This window comes from Manacus candei, unplaced genomic scaffold (genome assembly GCF_025592945.1).
Source record: "Manacus candei isolate 608988 ecotype Guabito, Panama unplaced genomic scaffold, ASM2559294v1 h1tg000005l, whole genome shotgun sequence".
NCBI classification, from domain to species: domain Eukaryota; kingdom Metazoa; phylum Chordata; class Aves; order Passeriformes; family Pipridae; genus Manacus; species Manacus candei.
Genome location: NW_026138053.1, coordinates 9,353,017 through 9,374,401, shown reverse-complemented (window position 1 = coordinate 9,374,401; position 21,385 = coordinate 9,353,017). Strand labels below are relative to the sequence as shown.

Sequence of the window (21,385 nt, the reverse complement as noted above, 5' to 3'; positions counted from 1 at the left end):
AGGATAATATCAAGCCTTAATACCTGATGAAATGAAAGCTAAATTAGCACAATAATCCTTCAAGAACATAAGTGCCTTCTCAAGGAGCCTGACACCAGCTTATACAGGCAAGGGGAGAAAAAAGTGTATTAAATCAGTTTCAGTGGGATAATGCAACAAAAGCTGAAGAAAGTTGAGCCTCCTATCACCACATATCTATCCTTTGCAACATTTCAAGTGATTTTACAGTTCTTCTGACAGATGTTACAGAGACACCTCTCACAAATTACACAGAACATATACACACCTAATCCCCTTCTTGCAACACCGAGACAGAATTCTTGCCCTCGGGCCCTTTCAGTTATTACAATTAGTCCATGTGAAGTTACCCTTGATAATCTCGGGAGATAGTAACTGGCAGGAGGAATAGGATAACAGAACATCCGACAATTACAGGGTTTGGGGAGGGGATTTCTGTAGAGCTGACAAAAAAATAAACAGCACCTAATGCAGGAACCTCTGCAGAACCCTAAACTGGGGTATTCCCAAAGCATTGCTGTCCCTGCTGTGACCCTGCTGGATGGTCTGGGATGCCTGAGGCAACAGCTTCACTCATCTACTGGAAGAACAACTAGTTAAGACTTTGGTGCTGCATTCAGCCAAAATCTTCCTGAAAAAGGGAATTGCTCTTGGAGCTATCTCTGGATTTTTAAAGCTGGATGGGACCATTATACCAGAGGTACTTCATGATAAATATGCCAGAGACCAAAAAATTCACCCAGTGTTTCAGAGTCTTCAGAATGGCCTGGGATGATAGAACTGAACATGCCCCACAAATGACAACAGAGTAGCCTTTGATGTTCAGGTTCCCAAAAATCCTTGTAGAGGTCCCATGTTTACAGAAGCCACTTCCACCTGTGGCACTCGCCACGAGATTCTGTCACCCACCAAGGGCTTATGGCAAGGAAAAGCAGTGAGTTTGCAGGTGGTCTCTGCTCCTTTATTGAGCGAGTTCACTGAAAATTCACTGTACCTGCTGTGGACACTGAGAAGACCAATTTCCTCCTCCCCCCAGTACCAGCTATCAACTTTTTAAATTTGCGAGACAGATCAAACAACTTGAATTATTAAGATCTACAGAACCACAGAGACACAAGTGTGATCAGTGATAAATGTGGCTCCCCATTAAAATCAGTTCAGGGAGGAAGGAATGGGCCAGTTGCTTAATGTCCAACCTAATCTGTCTCATCCTGAATAGCTCAGCCAACAAAATAAACCAAATCAGTCTGACTTTGACGTTCCCTGGAGATTTTCAGCCTGAAATGAGAAGGGTTGATCACAGAGCTCCTCGTATCAGGACCACATTTGCTGCTATGAAAAGTAAGAGATCGCGGATTTTAAGAGAAAAGTCCATATGGAATGTCCAAGTTCGGCACATAAAATACTCCCAAGTTTTGTGAACCTTTTACTACTGCTCAGGGTTCACTACAGCACCAGCTGTAAGTTAGAAATACTCATTGGAATTTAAAAAGAGATCGTTTGAAAAAAAAAATCACAAAGAATGCGAGAACATAAATCCCATCCTACAAACAGCCTCTCCAAGGAAAAATGGCAAATCAGATATCATTTCTCCCTGTGTAATGCAAGAAAAGCAGTAGAACATCTTCTTTTAGTCCCTGATGAAATAGAATTTTGCTAATGACTAGATTCCTCTATAGTGAGAGGATTCTTTTACAGATTCTTCTCTTGCCTGGGCATCTTTTTGGAGAATTTACATAGCAGTGAGGACTAAAAGCAGCAAAACCCCTCCAACAGTTTTTAGCTGGGCGTTCAAAGGCCTTCCTAAAGCCCTTTGCTGTTCTAAAAGCCTACTTCATACACATGGAAGATGCTACTGTTCTTACCGGGATGAAGAACATGCGTTTTCAACACAGAGCAACAAATCACACACAGAAAGGGTAACAACAACATCCAACTCATGGCCTGGCAGGGGAATGACCCAGAACCTGGGAGAAAGGAGTGTAGAGCTCCAGCGGTCCTCCACTGCTGCATCCACTAGAATGCAGCCTGTTAGCCCACACCAGGTTTCAATTATTCATCTCTTAATCAACTTCAGACTCACTTATTTAAAAGGATACAATTTTAACAATAAATCTCAAGGACAGTGTTAATTAAAAGCTAAATCTTGCCCTGAGCTGGACTTCCAAGGTCTATGAGAATGTTCACAGCCCATTTATTTATTCCAGCATTGTGTCAGTTATTAAATTACAGTAAATTAAAAACACAGTGACAGAGCAATAGCTAAAATAAGTGAGGCTTGTTGCATCTCACTTACAAAGGTTGCCAGACTTGTGCTCTGACAGGCTGCCAAGAAAAGTGAATGTAAAAGTCAGGGGCCCTCAGTTCAAAAACGTCCCATCGTGAGCGTGAAGTGTTTCAGGCTCAGAGATGCCAGCAAAGATCCACCTACTGATATTCCCTGGTCTCCTGAAAGCATTTAATGATATAAATCCATCTTCCTGACAATCAACTGGGAATTAAATGACCTCTTGTCATTTTAGGTGAAACACACTGAAAGCAGAGCTCAACGTGGTGCTCTCTCCACTCAGCACGTTCTGGAGAAAAAGGGATGTCTCCATCATGCTGCAGATTTGCAGGAAATTCACAGAGAGATAATGTGCTTTAGAAAGAAAAATCAAAACATATGGAATGAATAATTAACATATACAAAAAAAATCCTAAAATGAAAATGCATAGAACGCTTGTTACTTATACAGCACATCAACTGCTTCAGAGTAAACAAAACAATTACAAAGACACCTCCTTTTATCTGAAGCCAAGTTAATTTTGGAGAAGAGATGTTCACCCATGATAACTCACCTACTACAGGAAAAACTGGGAGAGGCAACATCCCTTGTAATACAGTGTAGACTCCACGGTGCTCAGATATACATGAACTCTATGGAGGTGTCACAGGTGACTGATATTCCCTGCACAAGGAGGAGGATCCCTCTCCATGAAGAGAGGTGAGGTAACAGAAGCTTTGCAGAGAGAACTTCACTTGATTAAAAATGAATCTAGTCTTAGTTCTAACGTTGATTTTAATTTTTTTTTTATCATTTGGCCAAGCTTCTGTTTTCTCTTAGAGGCTGCTCTGTTCACAATGACACTTATCTTGGAAGGCAGAATTACTGAAACCGACTTCAACAGGAAGAAAAAAAATTTCACCTCCAAGTTCCACATTCCACAAACACGGACATAAACATGGTAAGAGCTAAAGGTCCTCGTGGGTTTTGAAACTAAGGCCACACAACCCCAAATCCCTCCTTTTCCAGCATGTTTCTCACACTGAGGCAGTTTCCCTGAAGGAGTAGCCCTGGTAGTCTGTATTGACCAGCCCCACTGTGGACACTCTCAGACAGCTCATCACACTTACACCATCCGTCCTTTAAAGCTTGGCTTAACATCTTCAGGAGGGACTGGGCCACCTCCTTCAGAGGGGGACACAACAGCTGTCTTTGAAGAGGAATGTTCACACTGTGAATGTGGAAGTGTATATTCCTTCCACAGATAATCTCAAATTCTGAGGCTAAGGAAAGCATATTCCCAGTCTGCGGAGGGAATGTGTGAGGTTATAAAGATGCCGAATGTTTTTCCGTGCTTATCTCCGATCTTCCCATTTCCCATGGCCTGCTGCTGTGCTCTGACAGAGCTCCACCATTCCAGCTCTTCCCGGATCCACAGATGCTCAGAGCTCTGCTGCAGACAGACAGAGCATCTGGGAACGGGACAGAAGGACACACAAGGGACACCCCTTGGAGGAAAGGAGCACGAGGTCACAGGAAGCCCTTGTGCAGTATCGGTTTCAACATGTGACCTGAGCAGATTGAAAAAACGCTTTTAATAAAATGCAGGCTTCCCCTGGAGCCTCCACTAGCTTTTCTCAAAAACTCATCTAGTTATGAAACTTCCCCATTGAATGTTGGGATGGCAAAGCCTGAACATAAAGCTGGGCCCAAATATCTGTTAGTGAGTGAAAGCACAGCTTTGTAAGGCCAGATCAGGGCATCAGCAGAGCTTATAAAAACCATGCAACATCTGCACAAAGTTATCAGCACTTCTGCTCCAGCTCTTTGGGAGTGTGCCTTGCCTCCACATACAGGGACCTGCCTTTTTTTTTTTTTTTTAACTTTCCCTGACCAGGCCAGACAGATCTCCTTTGCCTTCAATGTTCCCAAAACATCACAAATATGTTCAGGATCCCTGTCTCCAATGTGACATCACAGGATGATAAAATATCCTGAGTTGGAAGGGGCCCATCAGGATCATCAGTCCAGCTCCTGGCCCTGCACAGACACCCCAGCAATCCCCCCCCGCCCCTGAGAGCGTTGTCCAAACGCTCCCTGAGCTCTGGCAGCCTTGGTGCTGTGACCAGTGTCCTGGGGAGCCTGTTCAGTGCCCAGCCACCATGTGGGGGAAGAATCTTTTCCTGATATCCAACCTAACCCTCTCCCAGCTCAGCTCCATGCTATTCCCTCGAGTCCTGTCACTGGTCACAAGAGTGAAGAGACCAGAAGTCTCAGAAAGCCCCGGCTGGGTTAAGCTGTGCCTGGACCAGCAGCACCAAAGTGGCCTGTCCCAGCCACAGGGCCACACTGCCCAGTCCCTGCTGACAGCAGTGACACAGGACACTGCCTGCAGGAGACCCTGCTTTGCTGTTCTTGCCCTCCTGTGAAGGTGCTCTGTAGCACACTGACCACACAGGCACAGCCTCCACACAGCTCTCCAAAGGGCTTTGTTAGAGCAGGATCTCAAACACAATTACTCTGTGAAACTCAAAAGACGTAACAAAGCAGATTTGACCTGAGCTTTCTTCTGCCTCTGCCTTGGGCAGGAACTCCAGGTAATGACTTGTTGAAACACAGTAGAAAGAGCCCAGCTCTGTACACAGCCCTGCTGGAACAGGGCCCTGGCCCCACAGCTCATTTGTACCTGTCAGCTCCTCCTCCAGGGCAGTGCCTGCCTCTCTGTCCCTGTTGGTGACCACTCCGCGTTATTTCTTCAGAAATCCTATCTAATAATGAGCCTCCAAATCTGTCTCCATCCCACCAACATGCGCCACAGGATTCCCTTCCCAGCCACCAGCCATTTCCTTTCATGTAGTGCTGTGCAGATTTACTTGGAAACAGTGGCACTCCAATGTCTCCACTTCAGGAGGAGATCCTGGAAAGCAATCTTCCTCACTACAGGATGCTGGCATGGAACTATGCTGAGGAGTCTGCCTTATTGCTTTCCCTCACTAAAGGGTTCCTTTCCCAAGCTACTTCTTTTTCCCAAGCTGCCTGACTTTGGCAGAGCATCATTTTCAATATCACATCGCATTAGATTCCAAATATCTGCAAGTTCTTTTATTTTATGTTATATTCCCAGGGAGACCTAAAAGAACTTTACTATTGAATACCAGTAATATTTAGAGCTTTATTATTATATAACACACCAGTGGTATCTGTTTAAGCTGAAATTATTCTATTTTTCCACCTTAGCAAACTCCATAGCCCTCCTGTGCATCGTCTTTTCAGGCCAATTAAATGACCTTAAACATGTCCAAGCCTCTCACATGCCACACTCCTGGCAGGGACAGCAGTGACTCTGCTTGTAAACACACAGAAAAAATTGTAACTTCTCCTGCAGCACCTGACCAAATGTATTTTACACCATTTCTTTCACCACAAAGTGTGTAAAACTGCAATCCCCAAACCTACAGAAGCATCCTTCAGCTAACACCAGGATTTTGTTATTCTTTCCAAAGAATGACAGACAACTGCTCTCACATTCATTTCACTATTGTTCCATTTAAAAATGGATTGACTCCTTGACTTTCAATATCTCCACAATTAGAATGAAAAAGAAACCAGGATGGAAGAAGCCCTACAAAGTCACTTAACTATTCAACTGTTTGGAGTTGTCCCAGCCCCAAATTAATTTCTTTAAGCTCAGCTTTAGCGAGCTGGTTTTAAGACACAGCTCCCACTTTGCTGATTTTTAAGAGCAGAAACTTGGATCAAAACCAGCATCTTAACAATAAAATAACTTCATCTGATATTCATTTAAGTGTTCCAAGGCGTAGGAGTCACTGTCAAAACTCAAGCTGGGTTATCCCTGTCACACCTCCACCTCCACAAGGCTGGGTGTGAGACTCTCCAGCTGTGCCAGGGCTGCCCAAATTCCTTTGGTTCAGGGAGCAATTTCCCCTGTGAAGCACCGGCACAGATTACCTGGATACCCACAGCAAGGTGAGAACATCACTCTGACACAGCAGATAAACCTCAGGGCTTTGCAGCAGAAAATAACTCCAGCTCAAGAGTCAGCCAGAGTCCTAAAAATTGTTCCTTAGGATACAACATTTCAAAACACGCACAACTGTGAACATCAAATTCGCAATTGAGGATGACCGAGGGGGTTTTTTACAGGGCTCGGGGAAGAAAAGGTTTACACTTTTTCTTTTGTGCGAGTTAACTTTCTACATATTTCTGGCTTGCAAGACAATCGCCGTGTGCAAAGCAGCTGCATTTAGTTAGAGACGTTTTAAAAGAGTTTTCAATTCTGAGGTGCTCTTTTCAGCCTCAGAAGACTTCTGCATTTCTACATCTGTTTCCAAAGAGTGGGATCCAGTGTCACACCTCAGGGAAACTCTTTTTTCCCTCCTCTCTTTGCCTACTTAAATCCAAACACAAGCTTTAAAACCCTCCCCTGCCCAGCTCTCATTTGCAGTGCTTTAAATCCCTGTGAGTACATAATTAACACAGCAGTTGCAGTAGATGTTAATTACAGAAACAAAGAAATGGTGTCCTGAAGATAATTTGCTGATACTTCAAGCCACTTTTGTCAAAAAATACCAGACTACAAGCTCAAACAGTGACATCTACTCTCATCCTCTAAGAGGCTTAAGGCAACAAAAGCATTTTGTTTGTTTGTAAACTCGTTCCTGGATTGTGGCTGAACCAGCAGCCGGTGACCCAGGGATGAAACAATTAACCACAGGGACTAATCAAGAGCTGGGGAACTTTATCTCACAAGTTTCAAGGAAATCAGCAGTACTTATAATCTAAAACATGATCTAGAGATCTGTGGGTTTACTACACGCTTTTAAAATGCTTTTATACTAGTAATGATTCTTCCATTGTGACTCCTCACAAAGTTACATGATCTGGAATAATAATAATAATAATAAAGCTGAACTGGGAAAATCCAGAGTCACATACTGCAAAAAAACATCCAAGTGGAGAGTTCCTGTTGCTTATATTGACGTTACCTTTGTGCTTTAATTCAGAACACTTGGGCCAACCCATGAGCACCTTGGGAAGAGCATTAAAGACAGTGGGAATGTACAAGGGAAAACGTGCTTTCCGGGTTGTTTTGCTCATGGACAAAAAGGGAGCACCAGCAGACAGTGGTCCACATTCTGTTTTTAAAAATATCAGTCTTAAAAGGCAGGGACTGAAGGGTTCTGTATGTCTGCTGCAGAATCTGTTTACCCTACCATTCTAGTTACCTTAAAGAAATTTGTAAGAAGTTTTATGATAGCTTTCTCTTTCTTTGTTTTTTTAATTAGTGTTAGATGTTCAGCTTCCCTTATTCTTCCACAAAACGCAGATCTTTAACAAGTTTGGGGGAAAACACAGTCTGTGGTTGTAACATGTGATAGATGTCTATCTATAAAAAAATAAATAAATCACTTGATCTGCCTATGAATCAACACTGTAAGCATTTGCCAGAGATATTACTGAAAATATAGGAAATACTTCAGTATGGAAAGTAACTGTACATAGTCACAGATCACAGTCCAGGTTGGAAGGGAACTGGAAAGATCACCTTGTCCAACCTCATGTGGGAAAGGGAGCCCAGCTGAGATTATCCAGTCTCATCTTGGAAATCTTTCATATGTTGAGCTGAAACCCCTCTTGGTGCAACTTGTACTATAATGACTATATTAAGTCACACATAAAGATGAATTCATACAATGAAACATGTTTCCCAGCAGAATTCACAGTAAATAAGAAATGGCCAGTTCTGGACCCAATGAGATCAGTTGCTTTATGTTTTTTTTTCTCTTTCAGACTCTTAGAAACCCACAAAAATTCACATTATGACCCTAAGGTTTTGAAATTATCTGAAAAACAGGAGGGGGAAAAGGACTTTTTTTTTCCCTTTAAAAAATATAGCTATTTGTTAAGCACACATAGCATTCCCTGGGGACACTAGAAAACAACTTTTGAAAACTTTCCCACTGAGATGCCATGAAGAATTCCTACGCTAAGCCAGAACTCATCCAGCCATTGAATCTGCAGCAGGAGACTGGGATATCGGGAAGTCATTCAAACATCCACTCCTAACACACAGTCCCAGGTAATGGCATCATTAGGGACACCCTGAAACACCGAAATTCAGGCACAGGGATACAAGGGTTGTATCCGTTAGCTACGACCAACTTTTAAAGGCAGTTATCCCACTATATCTGCAATATCCCTTGGCTTAAATTTTGGCTTTTTTTCAGTTCTGAACTGAAACTCACACAGCTTTATCTCTTTAGCATTCACTTTTTCGCCTTCTGAAATATTAAATACAACCATATTATCACCCAGGACTTCTCAGAAGTGGCTCGTGATTTAAGCGCCCACCATAAAACACTTTTAAGGAGCCGGAGTTCACGAACATCCAACTCTTACTGAAATTCTCATGCAGGCGTCCAAAAACACTGCTCACTTTTTACTGACTTGGCCCCGAGGACTCAGTCCTTGCCCAATTCCAGCTATCCCAACTCCGAGGTCCCTTTATGCATGTGCTACGCTTCCCTCTACACGCAAATCACTGGCAAAAAAAGGCTGAAACCAGAACCCCGATAAAACAGAGGGATCGCGGGATAAGTATCAGTCGTTAAAACCAAACCGAAGAGGCTGTTGGTAAAAATAAATAAATAGATAAATAAACAGATATACATTTTGGAGGGATACAAGGGGAGCGAGATGGCAAAACATCCCCCCCCGAGCTGGATCTAAAGCACAAGTCACAAGTGTGATAACACACCTCGGGCACCATCAATCACGGACCGCAAAGCAGGACCGCCTGGGAATAGTTACGCCGGGAATAGTTACCGGCCCGAACACTTGGAAAGAGCTTTTTTACGAAGCAATTAAATGCAGACCGAGTATAAGCCCCCGAGTTCGTCAACGGGAGGCGGCGGGGCCGCCGGGCTGCGCTGCCCTCGCCCCTCAGCACCGCGGGCTCGGCGCCGCTCGGCACATCCCGCCCCGGGATCCCCGCCGTGCCCCCTTACCTTGCGTGGCGTCCCCGGGCTCGGCGCGGCTGCCCGCGCGCAGCAGCAGGAGCAGCGGGAGCAGCAGCGGGAGGCTCCGGTCCGCGCCGCCCGGCTGCTGCATTCCTGAGCCGGCGCTGCTCCCGCATCCACCGCGGGGCCGCCGCTCCTCCGTCCCGCGCTGTGCCGGCGGGCGGGGAAGGGAGCGCGGGCGTGGAAGGCAGTGCGGAGCCGCCACCTCCGCCTCCCTCAGCCCCTTCCCGCTGTCACCGCCCGCCCCCCCCACGCTGCCCGGGCCCGCAGCGCCCCCTCCTGTCCCGCGCCGCTCGGCCGCCGCCGCCATTTTGTCCCCCCTCAGAGCGGCGGGGCCGGGGCGCCATGCAGGGGCCGCCCGTCCTCGGAGCCGAGCTTGGGAGGCGGCACTTGGGGATATCATCCCTTCCCAAGGGGCTGCTCCGCAGATGGTAACTGCAGTCCGTGGGATTGTTGCACTTGCGGGTAAAAACGCTTTTCACAGAATCACGGAATCACTGAGGTTGGAAAAGCCCTCCAGGATCGAGTCCAGCCTGTGCCCGATCCCCACCGTGACGCCCAGCCCAGGGCACTGAGTGCCACGTCCAGTCGTTCCTTGGACACCTCCAGGGGTGGGGACTCCACCACGTCCCTGGGCAGCCCCAGGGATACTTAACGACCCTTTCCATGAAGAAATTCTCCTAGTGTCCGACAAATCTAAACTTTTCCAGGCAGAGTCCATCCAGTTTTGTTCCATCCTGGAAGGGGCATCGCTCACTGCCCAGATACAGCCATGGCTATGGGGAGGGCAGATGATCCATCTTACATGATTTAAGTTTATCCCACTGAGATCCATGGATGTGTTCTACTTTTTAGAGTCTTCCCATTGAAACAGGCAAAGAAACTGAGAGCCAGCAGTGCGGAAAAATGATTTCTCCACTGTTCTTCATACATGAGTTGATAGTTAAAAGCTTCTGATTTTCCCCTCGCAACATTTCAGATTTACTGGATATCTCCTATTTTTACAGTCAGCCAGGAACTCATAAGGGACACCTTCCACTATGCCAGGTTGCTCCAAGCCCTGTCCAGCCTGGCCTTGGACACTTTCAGGGATGAGGCAGCCACAGCTTCACTGGGCAACCTGTGCCAGGGCCTCACCACCCTCACAGCCAATATCCCACCTAACCCTGCCCTCTGGCAGTGGGAAGCCATTCCCCCTTGTCCTGTCCCTGCAGGCCCTTGTCCCAAGTCCCTCTCCAGCTCTCTTGGAGCCCCTTTAGGCACTGGAAGAGGCTCCAAGGTCTCCCTGGAGCCTTCTCTTCTCCAGGTGAACACCCTCAGCTCTCCCAGCCTGTCTCCAGAGCAGAGGTGGAATTTCGCCTAAGTGAAATCAATACTGAATAGACTGATTTCTCCTAACCCTTCCTGAAAAAGAGACAGGGCACTGCCAAAGCTCATTGAAGCTCCAGGAGTGATAACTACTTTCCATTCAGGAGAATGATCACGTTCCCGGGATGCTTAGATTAGGTTTAAGATTTCAAAAGTCAGCAACTGTTTAATAAAAAGCTCATAAGCAGAGTGGAAACAAGGACAAGATTAAAGGAATTTCCTTCTCACTTCCTGCTAGATCAGATCCCTTAGGCTTGCCTTGTGCCGTATGAATCTTGTATTTCTTGTCAGACACTAATAAAGTTTCAAGAGGAGGAAGAAACCCAGATAAGAGTCTGGCTGCATGTTGGGGAAGGAGATTGAGGTCTGGAACTACCTTCTCCTCACACATACACATATTCCTCCTCACACCAGGGAGGGCAAGGACGAGAGATTATCCACTTCCTCGTGAAAGCTCACCAATACACAGACATGAACTAAATGGAAGAGGTAAGCCAAACTGGATACTGTTTTAGGATCTGATATGACACATGGAAGGAACTATCAGCTGCTGGTGCCTGTGTTTCTGCCAATTTAGGTCCTTAAACCACTACTCCCAACTGAGGTGAACAAGGCAGGCCTGGGTCCAGCCAAGAGTCTGGATCATCAGGCAAGGTCTGACATCACGCTGAGAAGTCAGCTACAGGTCAGGGCCCACTCCTCACAATCCATTCCAGCAGGTCTGCAGGGATAAGACAGGTCTGAGGTCAAGCAGGGAAGTCCATCCACACCTCAGTGTCCAACCCAGTAGGGTCTATAGCCAGGCACAGGGATGAGGGAGTGACAGACTTCCCCTCCTAGGCAGGAGCTAAGGGAGGTCAGAGCTGAGCTTAAAGAGAGCCTCTGGGCAAGGGTGGGGTTGGAGGCCCCAGCTGAGGGTGGTCAGTCATTAAGAGCAATGAGAGCCCTCAGGGTCCTGACACTTATCATGTAGACAGGGAATACCGGAGCTGGTGCCAGTGGGAAGGTCAGGCCGTGCAGCTGGGGTTGGATTGCTGCAGCACCAGCCCAGGCTTGCCTGCCCTGACCCTCTGAAGTGACATTTCGCGTTACTTCTGACTGATCTAACAGCAAGGAAAAATCTCTTTTGTTTCCTGTATGTTCACCCAGGCAAGGCCATTCAACTAAACCTGTGATGAGAGAAAATAGGAGCGATGTTCCTCCAGATGAGCCAGCTGGGTCAGTTCCCCACAGCTGCTGGAGTGCTGGAGCCAGCAAAGGCAAGTGGGACCCTTCTCTAGGGCCTTCAGTTATCCTTTTGGCAGCAACCTGCTGTTACACTTCTTCAGCTGCAACACAAAAGTGTTTCCTTCACCTCTCTGTTTGTTGTGCAATGAAGTGAAATGTCCATGAGATCCAGATCCCTCTGAGTTGGGCACTCCTGGCCTAACGATACCAAAAAACGCTATGGCAGATGGAGAAACTAAAAGCAGATTCTCCAAGTTTTCATTTAGCTACATGCAGTGTGAGAGGATAAATCACTTATAATTAAAAATCAAACCACTTATTTTTAGCTGCAAATCTACCAAAGTCCATGCAATTAGCAAATCTAAATCACTTCCTGGCTCAGACTGTTCAGCACAGCACAGAAATGAAAGTTAAACCATACGTTTGGGGAGCGCATGGTACATCTGCTCTCAATCTGCAGCCTTTGGAAATCAATACAAATATTCTCCCTGCTTTAACATGCTGCAGTCTGTCAGCCCACAGTGGAAGGGCTAAAAATATATTGAACAAAGGAATAGAGTGGACACAGCCTGAATACCAAAAAATGGATAGCACAGAGAATCCTTAGTGATGGCAAAAAGTAGCCAAGGTAAGGACAAGCACTGGCTTGGGAGGACAAATCAGGGTTTCTCCTACGTGGCTTTCGAGATGGAGTGCACAGATAAAGCTCTAGAAGGTGACTCTGGGGAGAAGAATCAACCATTTGGTCCATGTCCACATATTTTAAAACAACAAAAGGCCTGTAGTCAATATCTTTGTGGAATTAGTTCCCACAGGGAAAATGTATTACACACAAAACTTTTTTATTCTTTTTTTTTTGTTTAATGAAAAGATAGCAAAGAAGCTGTCTGGGAATGATTTGTAAGTACAATAAACCTCACAAGAGGATGATAAGCAAAGTATTGTAAGAGAATCGTGTCAGAAGTACAGCAAAATAAAAGAGAAACATTTCGCATTTGTAGTTACTGACAATGTGTGTTCTTAAGTATCATGTCACATTATAAAAGAATCCTTGTTTTCCTTTCCATCTTTCACTAATATTCCTATTAATCTATTCCAGATTTCTTGATTCCAGCATTTGAAGCCGTATCAGTCATCCTTCGCCCACTTGAAATTCAACTGGAATTACACCAGTGTGTCCAGGGTTCCAGAGTGGAACCTGAAGTGAGGTTTGAACTTCCCATGGATTACTAGAATCTGTGCATCCATGAAAAGACCATGTGTAAATCTGATTTCACTGTAGATATTTAAATTATAAGATGGAGAACAATTGCTGTTACTTTTAAAAGATGGAAGATTTAGACATATCTTACACTCAGTTCTTTAGAAAAGGGCTTCTCTCTAACTTAGGTGAGGACTTATCCACTTGATGTGTTTTTCATTTTCTAGTGGAATTAATAACGTTTCTTTAAAATGAACAGGAGATATGAGCATAAATCTGAATTCCCTAAAAGAAATTAGCCATGGCATAGAGAACAGGCACATACAAGACAGACATGCCTTGTGCTGTGTGATAGGTGTCCTGTAAAAGTCAGCTTAAGAAATACAGATATTGGCCAATGTGCATGTGAAAAATTTTACACTATCCTGTAGCAAAAAAAGGATCATTTTCCTTTTGTTCACAGGTCCATGAAAAATGGTTGATATGACAGGACACCATTAAGGCTGGTTTCATTGTTTGTGTTTGCAGCAGGACTAAGAAAAGACACCAAGGACAGGGAGATAATGGGTGGTGCTCGATGGGATGGTTTAGTTGAGTTAAATCCAGTGCTGGTCCGTGGCTTTCCCTGCTGGAATCAGGCAGGTCATCAGAGAGTGGCCCAAGGTGTGTCCATAGGCAGTGGGATACACATCCCCTTCCAGGGGCAACAGGTTAGAGCAGTGCATTTGTGCCAGTCTTTGTAACAGCTCCGTCTCTTTCTCAGGCTGCATTTTTCCTTTGCCTTTAGAGGAAAGCAAAGGATCAGGGAGCCTTAGGGAACATGGCAGAGAGCACTGCTGGAGGCAGGAATGACACAGGGAGCACCAGGAGGTGCAGGTCAGCCTTGTTCAGATCATCTACTTCAGTCTGTGGTCTGGGAGTACTTTGAAAATTGGCAGGAGAGTATGGAAAATATAAAAGGAAAGCCTTGAAACAGACCACAATTCTTTCATATGTGTATTACACTGGAATTATTTATATATATATATATATATATGTATATGTATATACACTGGGAGGACTCTATTCTTTACATCCTTTAATTACAGACCTTCATAACACGTAATGTCACCCTTATGGAAAAATGAGGGTGATAGAATGGGACACAAACACCAGCAACTACTTAATAGCACATACAAATATCGGCACGCTTGTTATGCCTTATTTTTGTTGTTGTTATTACTTTATTTTTGGAACTGTGTGTTGGCACTCCAGCATTTCCTTACATTTGAGCTCCACTGTGCACTTTGAAGGCCTTAATTTAACGAGCAGACGTGGTGCAGTCAGAGGGAGAAGTGTGTAAGTCACACAGTGTGGGTATTTACACTTCACATGCTGAGCTTTGTAGTCATCCTTTGGGAGGAAAGAGTTACAGTTATTTTATCTCTGTCTTTCTCATTAGCTCCAGAGGGAAGTCTTGGAAAGAAGGCAATGGATTTATGGCTCAGTTTGGGTTGGTTGTCCTTTTGCAGATCGTCTCAGGTAATTTCAGGTGAAACTCCTCCTTAACTTCAAAGTTCCTCACACAGAGTTTGTTTGCTTTTTCCAAAAGGAATCAACTAACCCAATCCTCAAAAAACCCGACTCAGGGAGGAGGCTATTAAGGCAATAGTTTAGAAAACTGAACAATAGTCCACTCAATAATCCATGATCACACCACCTGCAGGTAGCCCCGGCCCAAGTGGGAGTGAATAGTCCTGCAGGGAAGGGCTAAGGCACCGTCAGGATGAACACAGGAGATTTCACCACCCTCCTAAACGTTCTCATCTTTGTGGCCAGGCACGTGAAGCAGTAAAATCCTTCAGTCGTTAGAGGAAGGAGAACATCAAGTTTTGCAGGAGAACAACAGATCCAAGATTGGTGCTTTAACAGGTTCACAAGGTGGCCTCTGCATCTGCCTTTACAGTGTATTTACTTACCAGTCTACCCAGGGATTTTGTGAAGGATTTGGCATCTTAAACAGCTTTTTATTCCAACGACATTTCAATTCACCCTTAAGACTCTCAGTTAAGACAAACTGAACCGGGGATCCCTGGGTGGAATTTGCATGGAAGTTATGGGGTTTGGGTATCGGGTTTATAGCCTGATATTGTACTATCTCCCATCTCGTATTTTCCACTCATTTTGCATGTAAAACTTTTACTGCTATCAGCATGAGTTTAGGGGGCCACTAAAACTGAGACTATGCCCCCAGGACCCAACATGATGTAAGGGACCCCCTTTACTTAGAACCATTTGGCTGCACTAAATCTTGATTTTGAATGTTTGGGTTAGTTCCCCCATAAACCTCGTCTGCTGGATTTATATATTTGGCTCCTTTTATTTTGACTCTGGTGGCTAAATTTGCAATGGGCTTTGAATGAATGCAATTCCACTCACACCAGCAGCACAGTGGGTATTTCTGGTTGTGTAAATACAGGGATGTATAAATACAGTCTGGGAGGATGCTGAGGGGACCCACTTGGTGGGGTTTCAGTGAGATCCGAGACTGCTCAGCACCTCCAGGGAGAAATTCCAACCCTTCCAACCTCCCCACAGTGTCTGTGGTCCCTTTCTATAGCCTTTTGTCCCAATCACAGCACACAGTGCATTTGCTTATCACCTTTTTAATCACAAACTCTGAAATATTTATTTTCCTGTGTTCTAAAAGCACACTTCTATATGCAACAAAGAATTATGTCAACTAGGAGGATGATGGAGATGTATTTTTCCCTCTACAGCTCTGTGAAATTTAGCTTTTTCTCACATGGGTGTGGGGTTTTTAAATAAAGCAGTATTTCAGTAATGGCTTCAGTGGGATTTTTTAATTCTTTTCCTCTATTTAGATTTGGTGGTTTTTTTTAAATCCATTTCAATTCCAGTGAAAATGCCTCTGATCTGATAAAGGAGATGAAGTCACTGCATAGGCTTACTATTTTATTTCCATAAGGTTTGAAAGTTTTGTTCCCTGCAGTGTTTTGGAGCCCAGGAGTATTCATCTGTTTTGTAAAAGGAAAGTTCTACGGAACAACATTTGGTCACTGTTGTCTGAATTTCATTATTCTGTTCTCCAGACTAGCAGAGGGGAAAAGTGCAAGTTAGCTGGGTCACAGTCTGAAATGTGAGAGCAGTCAACTTTTTCTGAAGTTTATGGGAATGAAAGGAAATTTAATACTGCTCAAAAGCAAGATTTAAAGTTGCATCATGTGAAAACAATTGGAGAAGTTTAATCCCGAGGTCTTGGGTTATTTGGTAACTTACATGACCATTTGTCAGCCTGCAAAAGATGGAGTTGGCTTTGCCTCTGTTAACAGTTGGCCTCTGTTTTGGAGTGGTTAGGGAACAAACACAAGTTATATTGGGTTTATAGACCCTACTAGTTCTATTCTTCTTTGTCCTTTCAGCCCCTGACATGTCTGCTTGTCTCCAGTGTGGATCTCCCACCGATCTGGGCAACACGTGCTGACAAGCCTTTCATGTGAGAGGGGCTGCGGGGCCTGACAGCTTCTCAGCCTTCTGAAAAGCTGAATACATATCCATAATTTAACCTTTACCTCTCAGGCCTCATACATCTCATTGTATGTGGAATAAAAGCCATGGGACCCCGGGATGTAACTGAATACTTCACATTTTGTAATGTTTCCAGTGCATCGTTTATGCTAAAGGAGGTTGCTGAAACATTCTTTACATTTATAGCAGTTTCTATGGAGTGAATTAAGGTGAAAATCTACAGAGCTTTAAATGCATAAAAATTAGAGATGTCTTCAAGAGTGTTCCAGCAAAAATTCCATCAAATAACTTTTAGCAAAGTCTCTTGCTGTTAGGAAAATTCCCTGGAATTTTCCTGCCTGTGTATTCTCCCGCCACGGATACATCCTCTCTGGTTTTGGCATCAGCACCTTCTGTGTTTGGCCGTCACTCACAGGCTCTCCACAGAGATTTAAAATAATGGTAATCATCATTAAAGTGAAAAAAATGGTGTCAAAACTTGTTTCTGAAGGCCATTTCAAATGCTGTTTTGAGGGAGACTAACTTTTCAGGAGATCTTTGGGGGGTGTGCAGGGTTGTGGCCATGGAGCTGCTGCACAACTGGACAAGTGAGGTTTAATCCATCCAGCTCATGATGGAGCCTCTTCCATTTTTTTATACTGTGTGAATCTGTTTGTTTCTCAGATTCATTTATAAGTTGCTTTTACCAGCTCTGAAAATTGGGGTTTATGGAGTTTCTTTTCCACCTGATTGTACAGTAACTCCTCGGACACCCAAACTGGAGCTCCACAAAGGGAATTTAATCAGTGCTGGAAGTAAGGACCAGAGGAGGGTTTATAGATGATGTTAAATACTGATCCTGAAGTCTTGAGTTCCCACAGTACTGCAGAAGAGAAAGGAAGTCTAGAGGGGAAACATATTGTGTACAGAGGTGGCAAGTTGGGAAACTGTGAAGGAGGCTGAAAAGGAGGAAAAGCTGGAAACAAAGAAGGGAAAAAGGAGAGAAGAAACTCCAGAAGTTCAGATGAAGGATCCCATGTGCAAGCTGAGCTACAAACCATTGGGCACAATTGTGCAGGAATTAGTGCACAGTGAGAGGAATCTGTTGCATTTCCCTGCATCTGCAAAACCATTCCTATGAAACACCAAGCAGCTATTTGCTGTAATGGCAGAAGAAATCAGCACTATGTTATTTCTGCAGGAGCTGAGCTATTGCTGTACCTTCTTCCACACACAGTAAGTTTCCCAGACATACATGGGGACATTCAGCTACTCTGGCTTTTCAGGGCCTGTACCTAAAATTGAAAAATGCAGCTCAGCTGCTTTTTATAAGATATCTACAAGAGCCAGTTCAAAGCTGAACATCCAAGAGCTGCTTAAAAACTGACTTTGATTCCCCCTGATAGAGAGCTCACCAGTGCATCTGGGGAGCTGAAACCACTGATGTCTACTTTCACTGCTGCTGCTCTTTAATTTGAACTGATCTATTCCATCGCTTTTTATTTTGAGAAAGCAGAAAAATAAAATGTCTTACATTGCTCCTACTGCCATAAATGTTATCAGCAGTAACTGCCTGAAATGCTGCCAGGAGCTGCACTGTCCCACCTGCTGCTGCGAGCGAGACACCGAGGAACAGCCCTAGACGTGGCACACATTTCTGCTTTGCAACAAAGTAAAAAATAAAGGGCTTCAATTTACATTGAATTTCTCTACTCTCCATAAAACCTAACAATTCACCTTCCACTAAAGCAACAATTCAGGAGGACACTCAAAGCTAGAAACCAGTGAGTGTGAGGTGTGCTCTGACCTCTTAGAACTGGTGGGAGCTCAGGTGAAAAAGGCACTTAACTGGGCTATATTCATTTTAGCATTCCAATAAACTCCAATTTAGATATTTAAATAACACCTACATACTAATTAACTTCTTCAGCCTAAGCTGGAGCATATCACTGATGCTTTCATTTTGCTTTGGAGAAGGCTGTGCTTCACCCTGGGTGATGTAGGTACCCGGAACTAGGCAGGACCATCATTTAACTGTATGTATATGTATTTCTTTCTCTGTCATTCCAGTGGCCAAACTCTCAAACAGTTGGAATTTCTTGCAAAGGGAGAAACACCTGAGCCAAATTAAACCACAGCATTGTTTAAAAATCACATTCTTTCATGTTGTGCCACGGACTGTAAGAGCTGAGCTGCTGATTCCTGCCCTCATAAAGCTTTTTCTTTGAGGCTGACTGTAATTACAGAGCATTTTAACACTTTTATCTTGGGGCTGCACAGGGACAGGAGAGATTTGTAGACCCTGTCTCTAGTTTTTTACCCAGAAAGGCTCTTTGCAGGCAGGTCACCCCAGAGGAGAAGGCAAAGCTCCTCTGGGCAGCCCAGGAGCAACTGTCCAAGTCCTCCCTCATGGATGTGGTGGAGCTGATCCTTCCCGAAGATCTCCCAGCCCCACCATGGGGGGTTAATGGCATTGTGAAGGGACACACATGACTGGGAATTTGTGCCAGAAACAACACAAGCACTCTGCTTGTGAACTTCCTAAACTCCTCCGCTTCCCTCCAGCTCCCCTCATCTCCCAGGAGCGCTGGATAAACATGGAGTCAAATGATTCAAAGCTCTGCACACTTGCTCACTGTGACACAGGGCTTTCTTTGCCTCTACGACTTACCTTCTTTCTTTTGTGCTGTGGATGCAGGAGGTTCACCAGGACTGGAAAGAGTGGAGGAGGGACCCTGGGGACAGGAAGGATTTTTGCACCAGCCTCTGCCTTGTAGTAGAAGGGGCCTTAAGACCCATCCAGTCCCACCCTCTGCCATGGACAGGGACACCTTCCACTAGCCCAGGTTGCTCCAAGCACAGTCCAACCTGGTCTTGGACACTTCCAGGGATGGGGCAGCCACAGCTTCTCTGGGCAACCTGTGCCAGGGCCTCACCACCCTCACAGCCAAGAATTCCTTTTCAACATCCCATTTGATCCCAATGCCCTTTTAGGCACTGGAAGGGGCTCTAAGGTCTCCCCAGAGCCTTCTCTTCTCCAGGCTGAACACCCCCAGATCTCTCCTAGCAGAGGTTCTCCAGCCCTTGGAACATCTCAACATCCTCACTCAGATGCCATATGAACCATCCCAACAGCTGCAGCCTTGGCTCCTCTCACACACTGTCACACAAGCCTGGATGAATTTCAGACCTGGACTGTTGCTCCTTGCTAGGATTCCTCATCCTAATTAAAACTTAATTTGTTCCCTGCAATCAAGCTGTGTGTGTGTAGCTGAGTGTTCATCCACAGAGGAGAGTGGGAGTTTCCAGAACTGAAGTGCAGGTGGGATGCTGTGAGCAGCAGGTTCTGTGCTGACCTCTAAAGCCATTTCCCAGATTGGGGAATGGGGCTGTTATCCCTGTTGATTCTGGCTGGGAATCACAACCTGTGAAAACAAAGGCAGTAAAACCAAATCCCTCCCTGTTTTGGAGCTTTAATCCCTTCCAGTCTCCATACAGACCCCTCCCACTGCTCCCACCTCCATCCCAGCACCAGCTCCTGATCCCATCCCGTTCTTGCCAGGCTTCCCTGACCTGCTCCTTTTCCAGATCCTGCTCCTTGCTGGTCCCACTTCACCATTTCTGGGATTTTTCCAGAGCCTCACAGAGGTGGGGAGTGCAGAGGGACACTAAGGGAAGGGATGAGAACAGCTCTTCTGATGGTGGAGAAAGTGCAGAGACACTGGGATGTGCTGATGGTCCCATGTCCCTGGTCAGTGTGTGAAAACATGGAGGGAACAAATGAGAATTGGTTGATTGGATTTGGTAATTTGTTTAGCTCACCTGCAGCCACTGAGCCTGGGCACAGCTCTCAGTGCTGTGAAGGGAACATACCAAATAACACATTTTTTTCAGTGGTACCTGGAAATTTTGCCCCGAACTCGGCATGCTGAATATCTGGAGATTAGACTTTGGATTTATGACATGGAATTACCCCACCAATAACAGCACTGTGCAGCATTTCCCTGAACTGTTTTAGCCAGTCTCAAAGTGACCTGTGGTTTGCCAGGCTGGGTTTCAGCTTTGTGCTGTGGAGTCCACACTTAGGGCCCATCTGGGCAGCCGATGCACTCACCAAGGGCTTCAGAGATGCAGGAATTGTGACTGAATCCCTGGATTACTGGTGAAATCACACTGGAGTGAGGTGTGCCAAGACCCTGGCTCGGTTGCAGACAGCCTGGAGACTCTTTACCAATGCTGCCATCTAGAGAGAGAGAGTCTCTTCCAGGGTGGAAGATCCTACAGACAATCAGGATTTAGAGCTTTTCTGCCTGGACCACAAGGTGCGTGTGCAGTAAAACCATCACCCTGTGTGCTGGGACACTCTGGTTCCTGCCAGCTCCACTTCTGGCCATGGCACCTCTGCGTGAACCCCTGGATGGGACAAGGAACCCCTGAGCTCTGCTCCAGGCTCAGCTGTGGCTGCTCTTCCCAGACAGCTCCTGTGATGGCTTTTCCTTTCTGTGTAGTGAAACTGCAGCCATGAGATCCTGCATTACGTAACCACGGGGTAAAGCTTAAAACATAGGCTGGACACACATCTGGATCTAATTGGGCTCCTCCGGGACAGGAGTCCTGTGCTTTGGCCTGGAGAGCAGCAAGGAAAGAGCAGCAGTAATTTTTCATGCAAATTTCCAGCTGCAGAGGGGTCTGTGCAAACCCTCTGTGGCCACAGCTTTGGCAAAGGTGGCCCATTAAGTGCTGTGTGGACTGACGGT

At 45.3% G+C, this 21,385-nt stretch overlaps 1 protein-coding gene across 1 annotated transcript in view; it reads right to left on the bottom strand.

Annotated features, from left to right (window-relative positions):
• The window catches only part of ROR1 (receptor tyrosine kinase like orphan receptor 1), a 146,972-nt gene extending 137,445 nt beyond the window's left edge, over positions 1-9,527 (bottom strand). Inside the window, exon 1 of the mRNA XM_051797920.1 lies at positions 9,314-9,527. Coding sequence (XP_051653880.1) covers positions 9,314-9,416 — 103 coding nt within the window. The 5' untranslated portion in view covers positions 9,417-9,527. The remainder of the gene's footprint in view (positions 1-9,313) is intronic.
• Positions 9,528-21,385: the final 11,858 nt, after the last annotated feature.